Genomic DNA, 12,607 nt, shown 5'->3' with positions numbered 1-12,607 from the left:
AAAAAAATTTGCCAGTAACCCCATTTTCCTTCTTTCTCTCCTTTCTTTTATCACTGCAGCCTAAATTAACGATGGCAAAATGCAGGCGAAATGTGGAGAATTTCCTGGAAGCTTGCAGAAGAATTGGTGTACCTCAGGTAATAATTTTATCATTTTTTATATTGCCTAAATAGACTTGAATATGATTTTCCTAATTATCTTTCAGAAATGCAACTCTCTGAAATGTTGTAGGAGTAGTTCTGAACTAAGTTGATAATTACTAACATGATTTTGTTTTAAAGTCAATCAGTATACTTTTGAACAGTTTTTCCTTAATGATTTCCAAGGACCAAGTAAAGAAATCATAAACATGTAAATTTCAATAATTATGTTGTAATAAATGCTAAGTAATTAATCAAAAATAATTATTCTGACCTTTTCCTGAACTTTCCCACTTGTTCTGATACAAGTGTATAATTTTGTGCACAAAATTATGTGTACAACTTCATATACAAAAAAAGTCTACTTCAGAATAAGCACATCTCAGATTGAGAATGCTTTAGTTGGCTTTGGTTTCTTAATACTTGCTGTAATACTTTTTAAAAAGTACTGTGAAATAATTTTAAACTCACAGAAATATTGCAAAAGTAGTACAGAGAGTTCCTGTATATGCTTCACCCAGCTTTCTGTAATGTCAACATCTTATATAATCATAGTACAAATATCCACACTTAAAAATTAACACTGGTACAGTGCTATTAACTAAATTCAGACTTCTTTCATATTTCACCAGTAAGTTCTAATACTTTTGAGTCTAGCACAAAAAGGCCAATTTTAGGCATTTTTCCTGCTTTTAAGATTCATTGCCTCCAAATTCCCCACTTACAGCTTTTTTGTCCTTTAATAATGCAAATAGTTAAGCTTTATTTATAGATATGATTAAGAACTTGATGTTCGTTTTTATTCATTTACCCTTTTTTAAAGACATAACTGATATATTAAACCAACTTAAGCATGGTACTCTTAAAGGATATTCTATTTAATGACATTATATATAGACAAATTTTAGAAAAAAAACAACCTGGTACAATTTGATAGTTTTTTCATTAACCACAACCATTACAATTTTTGTTATCATATTTTGCCCAGTCTTCAACGAGAGAAAGTTGTGAGAAACACAGAATTGACTCCTGGACTCAATAACTCCGTGATTTGGCTTGAAGTTAAGCCTTTGCCCCAGTAGCTTTCACCACAGTGACTCTCTTCTGTGCCTGGTTCATCTTACCCCTCTGTAACTAATCAGGAATTGAGAAAGACACAGTATGAATCACCCAATGAGCAGCCTTCTCTTTCAGCTCTTTCACAAGTTAAAAAGTGGAAGAGAAAGAGCCCATCTCCATAGAGCATTTGCTTTAGTCAGTCTTAATCCCCACGATTGTTTTTCTCCTTTTCTCCTTCTAAGTACGTCATGATTCTACTATTTATTTTTCACTTTTTTCCCTTTTGCTGTTTTTCTTAACCTGAGTTATAAAAGAAATTTACATTTTTTAAATTTTTTATTCTAGTAACATATATATGACCTAAAATGTCCCCTTTTAACCGCATTCACATGCATAATTCTGTATTGTTAGTTATGTTTACAGTGTTGCACTGTTAGCAAGGAACTTTTTTGTTCCTATGAAAAAATTCAAAGCAAATTTTTCACTTTTATATCAGATATTGTTTTCTAAAAGGCTCATAATCTCTTTTAGAACAAACCATTTTTTTAATTCATTTTTATTGAGATATATTCACATACCATGCAGTAATACAATGCATACATTCAGTTGTTCACAGTACCATTATATAGTTGCGTGTTCATCATCAAAATTAATTTTTGAACATTTTCATTACCACACGCACAAAAATAATAAGAATAAAAATTAAAGTGAAAAAGAACAATTAAAGTAAAAAAGCTGGGTGCCTCCCCCCTCCCCCATTTTTCTACTCATCATTCATCCATACACTGGACAAAGGGGAGTGTGGTCCATATGGCTTTCCCAATCACACTGTCACCCCTCATAAGCTACACTTTTATACAATCATCTTCAAGATTCATGGGTTCTGGGTTGTAGTTTGATGGTTTCAGGTATTTACTGCTAGCTATTCCAATTCATTAGAACCTAAGAAAAGTTGTCTATATTGTGCATAAGAGTGTCCACCTGATCAGGTGACCTCTCGGCTCCTTTTGGAATCTCTCAGCCACTGAAACTTATTTCACTTCCTTTCATTTCCCCCTTTTGGTCAAGAAGATGTTCTCCATCCCACGATGCTGGCTCTAGATTCCTCCCTGGGAGTCATATTCCACATTGCCAGGGAGATTCCCTCCCCTGGGTGTCTGATCCCACGTAGGGGGGAGGGCAGTGATTTCACCTGCCAAGTTGGCTTAGCTAGAGAGAGAGGGCCACATCTGAGCAACAAAGAGGCATTTGGGAGGAGGCTCTTAGGCACAATTATAGGGAGGCCTAGCCTCTCCTTTGCAGCAACAGTCTTGCCAAGGGCAAGTCCTGTGGTAGAGTAGAACAAACCATTTTTAAATATATTAAGAGAATTGTAGGTTTCTAAATAATAGCATACATTTTCTCCGTGTTAACAAGTAGGTTCTAATATTCATATGTGAACATTAACATTCAATGCTTTCCTTCTCCCTAGTGAAGATGTTCCTACCTGATCATCATTTTACACCAACATTCCCAGTACTTGCTCCAGTTTCATATCACAGTGTTTTTGAACAAGAGAATGTGGCATAGGTTGGTGCAGGGAATGGGAACCACACAAAATATACGGGTTGATTGAAAAGAATTACTGCACACCTAAAGAGAAGAGTGATAGAGGCACCACAGAAGCAGGACACACGAACAGATTTAGCCTATATGTGAAACCTGTTAAAAGTACTGTTTACCAGCTTTACAATCATTGTACCTGACCACTGGGCTTTGCAGCACCATTATCTATCTCAGAGTTAAAAGTCCTTACACTTGAATTCTTTCAGACTGTGCAAAATCCAAAAACAGTGTGCCTTAAAGTGCACATCTAATCCAGCATATGTCAAGCGGTGGTTTACAGTATTTATCCTGGGTCACCCTGCCCTGCTTCTACTAAGTGTTTTTTCCAGTGTGTTTAGACTGGGGTTCTTAACACTTCATTCCTCCCTCTCCCATTTCCCTTCCAGAAAGAGGATATGGCCTGTCTACAGAGGCTACCTCTTCCTCTCCCCGTCTCCCGTCCAGCCAAGTCTCTACCACCACTACTACTTTTAGATGGGTTCCTGTTAGGCTGCTACATTTGCCTAGAATAAAGTGAAGGAAAATGAGAAACAGACAAATTCAGAGGTTCAAGCTAGCATCCCTCAGGCCCCTCTGCCACAAGAGGAAGGAAGAAACCTATACCTCCTCTGGCTCTGTTTGACTTGAAAAGAAAATGAAGGAAAATAGTGACCACTTTTGAAAATGTAAAACATAAAACTTAATATTATAAATATCATCAGATTCTTTGCCATGGGGTTATTTACAAAAGCAAATAATTTCCCTTCTCAGTATACTTTTTGAAGTGTTAAATGCAATATAAATTATGAATGAATCACTAATGATGAAGTTGGGCATATGAGTATTCACTTAATCATTATGCTTTTATTGTTTTTATTAAATATGTTACATTTTTTAAAAACTACAATGGGTGATAAAATTTCTATTGAGTCTAGTGTCGTATGTTCTAGAGTTCTTATATGTTGTGTGTTAAAGATTGTTTCCCTATTGTTAAGTCCAATAATGTATTTTTTTTTAATCTGTAAAATGGAGGGATTTGGGTTATCTCTAAGGCTAAATTAAGTCTAAATTCATTTTTCAGATTAGTGAACTGGACTTGGTTATGATGGATTTGACTCAATTTTTAGAGGAACACCAAATCATTCAGTATAACTGGCTTCTACATAGTAAATATCCCCTAATTTTTAGGGTTTCCTCATTCTTTGAACCTTCTTGGTTTACCTGACTTTCTTTGAAAACTGCCCCCCCCCCCGCCCCAGGCCTGTCCCCAATATTTGTCCTTGCTTTCCAACCTATTCTTTTTCATGAATAGGGAAGAATGAGTCAAGAGGTTGTCTCATGCAAACCTCAACACTCTCAGGGATCACGCAACCCAAAGCCAGCATCTAGTTCTGTCAGTTGTATCCTTAATGTTCATAATAGTCACCAACAAGCCAGTTTTCTTCTGCTATTTATTAGTAAAATCAAGCTCAGTACATAGATTCTTTACAGTTTTGTTTTTCAGCCTTTTATTTTCATTCAGCTTAGAAAAAATGTGTCAGGGTGTGTTTCTTTGAATATGACTGAGCTGATCATATTATTGAATTCTGTACTCAAATCTGCATTTCTGATGCACTGACTTTGTTTTTCTGTTTTCCTTTCCTGCTCACACTTTGGACAGGACATTCTTTGTTCCCCTTCCGACATCCTTCAGCTAAACCTCAGCGTTAAAAGAACTGTTGAGACACTACTTTCTCTTGGGGCACATTCAGAAGAATCCAGTTTTGTCTCTCTCTCTATCCAACTTCTGGGTTTTGTGGCATTTTATTGTACTTTAATGTTAACTCTCTGTATGTTTTATTACTGGATTTTCCCTCTCTAGCTGAAAAAAATTACATTCCAGTAATTTTTCACCTCATTTCTCTGTGTGGTAAAGGTTTGTTTCTTATTCAGAATCATTTACATATGTGCTTTTTTCTTTTTTTCCTGGACATCAAAGAGCTTACCATAAAGTAGATAAAATCCTTTCCTTTTATGTCTAGATGAGCAGCCCATCATATAGTAGGCATTTATGATTGCAAAATAAAAGAGTAAAGGACTAGTATTTTTTCTCCTGGCAGCCTTGTTTCTCTTATCATAAATGCTGAAGCATTTCTACTAATCCAAATCTGAGCCCATTCTTAGAATATGATGTCCAGAACTTTGGTTCCAAATGTTACAATAATCTCTATCTGGCCATTTTTACAAGCTTCAGTACAGCTTTAAGTATTGAAATTATGAGTTGCTGAATGTTTTTAACAGTCACTCATAAGGAAAATCATTGTGCCCTTTCTGGTTTGGGGGGGACGTGGTCCCTTAGATCTCTGCATTGGACTGTGCCCTGACATTCTGAACTGTCCCGTATTGGTAGGCACAGGTCCACCTAAGCATTTGCTATCTGAACATTTAGAAAGCGCTGGCCACTTTAATCTTAATAATTTTAATTTGGTCAGAATGTTCAGTCCAAAAATCTTGTAGATTCCCTAGATTGCTATTCGGAGCCCAGTATATATATCTAAAATAGTCCGCAACAAGCAAATAATCTGGAGCTGACCTTTCAGGGGCTAAACACCTATCTGGACTTAAAGTATGTTTATTACCCTTAACTGAGATTCACTTTTAGTCCCCTATTTAAAATTTAAAACTGGAATTTATATAGTTTCTACGATATTAGAACCATTTTAATGAGCTTGTATTTTATAGGCATTTGGGAAGATTATATCTGAACAGTGGGAGGTAAAGTATTAGGCAGCTGTGTCTGTGCCTAAGGCGGTGAGTTTGTCTATCAGAATGCTCCTGGACCATAATGCTTGAAACTATTTTATAAATTGCGTTTTTATTCTGGTTCTCACAAGTGGTATTTCTGAAAATTCAGGAATCTCCTGAACTCTGTTATCAAAATTGGACAACCAGATATGAAAGGAGATTGCAAAGAACATAATATTGCCAGTTTTGAAGTTTGACATTCTCATTTCAGAATTTGGCCCGAGGGGTCTGATTGTTTTGGTTTTCTTTCATATTAAATGAAACAGTTATTTAACACATTAAAAGACTGCTCATGCTGAAACATAGTACACTGTGATAAGCTTCACTGTTATACAATAATAGTGACTTCCAGGGTTTGGGGGTCTTGGTTTGTTTTTTTAAGCTGTCTCTGAAGCAGTGATCATTCTCAGAGCTTTGGAAGTTTTCTCCCTTTAAAAGAAAACACCTGGTCTCACCTGTGGTTTAGGGGTAGTAATTGTGCTTTCTCTTCAGAACACGCAGCATTCCCTCTTAAGCCAGCTGGAAGCTAAACATGCATCTAGAAGGCATAAACCTCTCAGGCAATATCTAAACCACTGGGTCACATGAGTCACGGGAAACCACTAAGAAGAAATCAGGGAATCAATCGACCTTGGAGAAAATGTGTTTCTTCTGAGAGCAAAACACAGGCAGATAATTTTAAGTACAATTAATCTATTATTCTGAAAGTATTTATACCAAGTTGCTAGTTTTATAAGACTAAAAGATTGCAGTTACTTTGTTTTGCCAAAATAAGTATTAAATAAATAAAATAATGAAACACAAGTACAAATAACTGCCTCAAAAATAAATACTTGCTGTATTTTTATTGCAACTGTTTTTTGTAAAACTTCCAAATAATATAGTGAGTGCCAATGAAAAGCAGAGAAAAATTCCATTTTCTTCATTAATAAATACGTATAGTCTGTTTTTTCGTGGAAACAGAATTCTACTTTCTAGTCTCTAAGAGCAATCTCATTTCCTTCTTGAATATTCCATCTTAACAGTAACAACCAATAATGATATTATTTTTAAGATTTGCCTTTTTTCTTACTCTTTAAGAGTTAACCAGACGAATTAATGATGCCAACAAAATAGGAAGAAGTATTTAACTTCCTTACGCAAACATGTAAACACTTTTCAATATATTGTAATTAAGATGTTCCTAACAACTCACATCACAGTTCTCCAGCATAATTTAATCTGTTAAGTACTAGGTATGTGAATTACTTTATTTACTTTTTCAAATGCAGTTTCTTTTTTTTACTATGTAAGTATAAATTTAATCTTCCATTTTTAATTATAGGGAATTAAATATAAACAATTATCAGTATTTCAGAAAGTATATCAACATTGCTTACCATGCTACTTTACATGTAACAGCTATGTAATCAGTGTTTATTGACTTAAATACGTACATCTTAAAAATCTTTGGTTTGTCCAGCTAAATTGTTAAATAGTTTGTCAACTAGTTAGCCCTGAGTCATGAATTTAGAAGTATTTCATCAGATTTATAAAAGGATTACACATTCTAATTTATGACTTCATGTGTATTTACTTTTTTTCTGAAATTAATGTGACATTTTAATTGATGGGAAGGAACATCATGATTAATAATAACAAATCAACAACTTCTGTACATGCACATCTTTTTTTTTTTTAATCTGTAATTCAGATTTTAATTCTAACTGGGTCTTCTATGAATTATCCAAATAAAGGAAAAATTGCTCTAAATGTATCTAAATTTCAGGAGCTTAAGGGTGCACTTCAGTTTCTTCCTTGTTGATCCCCACCTGATATGAGAACCATAGTGTTCAAAATCAGGATCATAGTGGAGATAGTGGGCATCCCTGTCTCACACTGTCTAAATTTTGGCATGAAACTGTCTTGTATTCTTATGGTATGTGATTTCCAAAGTGCTTTCTCCTAAAATGTTCTCTCTTTTAGACTGTGCCATCTGGTAACTTGGAATTGTTCTTGTTTTTCTCCTGCCTTATTTTATAGATCTGTGTTGTTGTTTATTTATCAGGGGTGAAAGTTGTTGCTTTCACCCCATAATGTTCTGTTTTTCCTGTGTTGTATGTATATGTGACTTGTCCCACATTTTCCAGTTCTCAAAATGAGCTGTATGTATTTTTAATTATACTAATAAAGTGACAGTCATTGGAACATACTAATTTGAAAGGGATTACAGTAATCACAATATATTCCCTGTGTGTGTCTAACTCATGTTAATGGAGGTCCATTACCCAGTTACTGACTTTTCACATGTCAGTTGATTATGATGAAGGAAAAGGGGGGTGCTTATTTTTTCCTTTCAGTTCTGTGATGTTCATTCTATTTTCTCTTTTGTTTGTTGTTATGTTATGTTCCATTTCAGGAGCAATTGTGTTTGCCTCTCCACATTTTAGAAGAGAAAGGTTTGAGCAAGGTGGCAGTGACGGTCCAGGCTCTCTTGGAACTTGCCCCGCCCAAGCACCAGCAGCACCAGCTCTCTGCAGTGTAAGGACTCCCAGGCCTTAGGGGTCTGGCCTGGGCCAAAGCAAGGAACAGGACACCATGGTAGTTGCTGCCGGCATCTGCTTACACAGAGCTCTATGTGTTGTTAGGAGGGACTGTTGTCACGATTCCTAACAGGAATATTTTGCTTCATATCTCCATTTTAGGGGAGGTTGTATCAGTTTCCATTGAATTTTTTAGCAAAACATTGGTTTTCTCAAATGAAACCTGAGAGTCCAACACCAAAGCCTAAACTGGCTGTGCTTCCCTAGACAGTAGGCTTATGTCACATGCCAGACAGGAGGATATATATTTAGCTCTCTTGGAGGCACAGACATGCTATTATCTTTACCTTTTCCCAAGGTTTTTCATTAGAATCTCCTGGACCATTTGTTAAAAAATAGATTTTTTCATTCAGTAGGCCTGGGAATCTGTATTTCAGCAAAAATTCCAGGTGTTTTTCCTGTAGTGGAGACTGAACTAAGCTAGATATTTGTATGGGTTTCGAAGGTAATGCCTTTGTTTAAAATCAAAAGCTTTTTGTACCATTCTGTCAAATATTATGACTTGTTGGACTGTCCTATCAAAGGTAAAACAAAAATAATGTAGCCTCAGGCTAAAGATTTTGCATAGTAAAAGAGTGAAACAGATATAGATGTTTTTAAGGCCGGTGCCCTAGGCCTCCCCCAACTCCAGGCAAACAACACCTTCTCTTAGCGCAGAGGACAGTTTTGTATATCATAATGCTAGACATTATGAACAAGCACTCTACTCACGGGTTCTAAAGCCGCTAGCTGGCAACATGTGCTCCTTTGCATCATTTACATTCACTTCATTGAGCCGTACACTCTACCCTCTACCCACTCCCCCCTTGCTGCTACCAGTGTACCTGGACTTGAGAACACTTTCCAGTCACAGCAGATACACTTCCAGCTCCCCAGCTAATGGAAGATTATGAAAACAAAGCAAAAGGAAGTAAAGGAAAAGCCAAGTTTCTTATGTTTCTTTCAGGTAACTGCCAATTTCCGTGACTAAATTAGAGCACTTATGGCATCTTCCACACAACTTCCTGTCTTTTCATCTAGCTCTGCATATAGCACCACTAGTGCCTTACAAAACTGAATTGTGGGTGGAATAAAGGCTCTGGGGCTCACACAATGCAAGGCAAGGGGCCCTTTATTCAATTTGAAGCCACTTGGGTTTTTCTTCCCCTTTATTTTGAACCTCTTTCGGTTGTCAGTGATATATTTGCCTTTGTAAAGCAAATAAATAGAGTAAGTGAAGATATTAGTTATCTAGGTTTTGGGTTTTTTGTTAACTGTTCTGAATTTTCTTTACCAAAGCATGTATTTGAGCATAGTGCTGTCCCTCTTTTTATCCTGTAAATGCAGCATCTAAAAATAGTATCTTTGGATAAAATCATGTTGAGTACTTGGTCAAAATAATGTTTTCTTGTTTTAGCAAAAAAACAGCTTATCACAATACTGCCACTTTGTGCAAGTTAAAAATGTTAAAACATCTGATCTTAAGGCGCCATGTTCAGGGTCCTCAGTTAACAAAAATAATAGTGTCTTTTAAGTGCTTAGAGCCAAACCTCGTTATATTTACAGCACCAAACAGACCCACCAACCATATGACTTGTTTAGAAGTTAGTTGTGTGTGTTTTTAAACTATAGATCCTCTCCTCCCCCTTCCCCCAGCAAATATTAAACCTCAACCCAATCTCTGGATTATAGAGGACCACCCAAAATGAAGCAGCAAAAGACAGGACTGTTTGTAACATACAGTGCAAGCAGTAATTCCAGAAGACATTACATACTGCAACATCTGAGGCTAACTTTCCCAAAGGAATAATAAAAAGTAGGATTCAACTTATTTCATATTTTACATATAACATGACACTTTATTAATGCATTTTTATGAAACTAATTCAGATTTGCATTTGAATTGTTAGAAAACATGTGTGTACCTTCTTGGTTGATAATGAAAGAAAAATATCAAATACATTGGATTTCTGTTCTATGTCAGAATGCAAGAACACATCATGACTTTTTTGTTGAAGAATTTCTGTATTCATTGTTTTGTGTGTACCTTTTTTTTGTTTTTTACAACACTGAAAAGAAAAATTCAGTTTATCGTTTAGGCCTTGCTAGACTCCAGTAGAAGATGAAGATGACCTTTGTAGATTCCACCTGATTATGCATGTGCTCCCTGCTGGAAGAGTGGCCTTCCCAGCACTGAAAGAGTGAATGAAGAAAAGGCTAAGTGCCCTCCCATCAGAGTTCCTGCCAATTATGGGGACTTTTTAAGTCGGCAGGTTTCCAAGCTTTCAATCTCGTTTTTAGCCCTCCAAACCAATTTTCTCTTGTAATAACTAGGTGTAGAAGCAAGTCATAGGTGCAGGGTCCTTTGTTTTCAGCTAGAACACAAAGTAGAACAACGTAGGCTTAGTACAGCCTGACAGCTAATCAAAGAGTCTGATTTCTCTTACTTCAGCTGAGCAGTGACTAATGATGTGTGACTATGCTGGTGAGCCTGATGAATTTTTTAAAACTAAGCCCTTAAATGGTTATGGAAATGAAGGATATTACAAGCCCTTTTATATGCCTGTTGCAGTGAGATGGTTTACAGAAGATTTCATCTTATTTCTGAAAATTTTGTAACATAATTAGATTTTTAAGGCGTTGTCCTATATTTGTATGTCTGTATATAAATTGTATGAGTTCTAAGTATAAATATGTCAATTTCCTGTATGTTATTTTAAATTGCCCATATGCCACCTTACACACTGACATTAAAATAAAAGCCAGCACTTCAGTAGCATGAAATAAAGGCTGATTTGAAAATGTACATACTTAAAGTGTGGTTTCCTTAGCAACAGTGAATCAAGGAAAGGGTATCTAACACACTTACTCAGTAGAAACTGGGTTTTCGTAAGAAGAGGACCCTTGAGATCAAATTTATTCTCCTAAGGAAGTTCTGATATCATTATTACCCTTAATTTGGAGCTAGATATAAAGGCTTAATTCATGAAATATATGTGACACATTAGAACAGCTTAAATAGTATGGAATTTGACCTCCAAAACCAGGTCAGACCTTTGGGCTCCTGGGAGGTAACCTTTGAGTCTTTAGAATTTCCTGAGTGGGAGGAATGTCTTTGTTATCCATGGAGCCCCGCCCCCCACACCCAGAGTTTATGCTTCTGAGGTGACACCCAGAGGGCCCAGCCACTCTGATAGCCTCAGGATGGGGGGTGGTGACCACAGAAAGACCAACCATCTGATTAGAGGGTTGGGGCTTCTGAGCCAAGTAATATCAGTCCCACCTCCTACCTCCAAGGCTGGAGATTGCATCCAACCATGTGGGTATTGATTCAGTGAATCGAGCCTAGTATGGAAACCCCAATAAAACTCTGGACTGTGAAACTGGGTGCACTCCCCTGTCTGGTAGGACACCCCTGTGCTAGGAGAGTAACACATGATGACTCCATGAGGAGAGGACACAGGTTTTGCACTTGGGGACTCTCAGACCTCACTCTATGTGTCTCTTTTTTGGCTCCTCCTTATTTGCATCATTTTGCTGTAAGTAATTGCACTATTGTGCATTCCTGAGTTCTGTGAGTCATTCTAGTGAATTATGAAACCCGAGGGGCTAGTGAGAACTCCTGAGTTTGAGCAGCTGGTGACCGTGGGAACCCCCTCTCCCCCACCCAAACTTGTGGCAGTTGTCTGAAGTGGGGGCAGTGTCCTTAACCTGTGGAGTCTGACCTAACTCCAATTAGTGTCAAACAAGCCTTCCAGAGAACCTGTGCTTCCATCTTTGCTATTTGTAGGTAATGTATATCCTAACATCTCATTCCTATTTTGTGCTTATAATTTACATCCCTACCCATTTCCAGATAAAGGAGCAAAGCAGCTTATAAGAGAAGATGGATTCCATGCCACTGTTGCCAGATTCGGGTTCCTAAATTCTTGGCTGTGCCACAAGAAAGAATTCAAGGACACAGCACAGCATAGAGTAAGCAGGTAGAAGTTTATTAAGAGCACACGTGAGGGGTGACATCATCAACATGGTGACATAAACAGCTACTGAAAACTTCTCTCCAGAGATGAAGCGAAAAAAGGAACAATCCTGAATTGTTTAAAACTCTGGAGGAGGACATAGACTAGATTAAGACCCTGCAAATGCCAAATTGAAGATAAAGAAGAAATATCAGGTAGGAATTTTCCATCCCAGACCAGCTGGTCATCTCCCCTCCCCCTCACTCAGTCTCTGCAGGAAAGGCACAGATTCAGCAGACAGGACCTTTCCCCACCATGGACACAGAAGTTAAAATCCCACAGCAGTGAAAAATACCCTCACTGTGTGAAAACCTGGTGGACAGGAGAGTGAGGGACAAAGAGACAGAAAAAGTGGCCAGAGACACGGTTCCAGCCCTGGGTCCAAAAGCCCTTCCTCCATCCTTAAGGGAAGCAGCAGTCAGCAGCCCTGCTCTGAGGCAGACCAGCCTCTGAGGATGAG

General features: G+C 37.2%; 1 protein-coding gene across 1 annotated transcript in view; it reads left to right on the top strand.

Moving 5' to 3' along the window:
• The window catches only part of LRCH3 (leucine rich repeats and calponin homology domain containing 3), a 209,431-nt gene extending 198,497 nt beyond the window's left edge, over positions 1-10,934 (top strand). The window contains 2 exon segments of the mRNA XM_037837445.1: positions 60-137; positions 7,966-10,934. Of these exon segments, the coding sequence (XP_037693373.1) occupies positions 60-137; positions 7,966-8,091 (204 nt within the window). The 3' untranslated portion in view covers positions 8,092-10,934.
• The last annotated feature ends 1,673 nt before the right edge of the window (positions 10,935-12,607 follow it).

Source organism: Choloepus didactylus, chromosome 1 (assembly GCF_015220235.1).
Source record: "Choloepus didactylus isolate mChoDid1 chromosome 1, mChoDid1.pri, whole genome shotgun sequence".
Classification (NCBI taxonomy): Eukaryota; Metazoa; Chordata; class Mammalia; order Pilosa; family Megalonychidae; genus Choloepus; species Choloepus didactylus.
The sequence above is the reverse complement of the archived record's forward strand: the minus strand, read 5'-3'. Positions and strand labels throughout refer to the sequence as shown.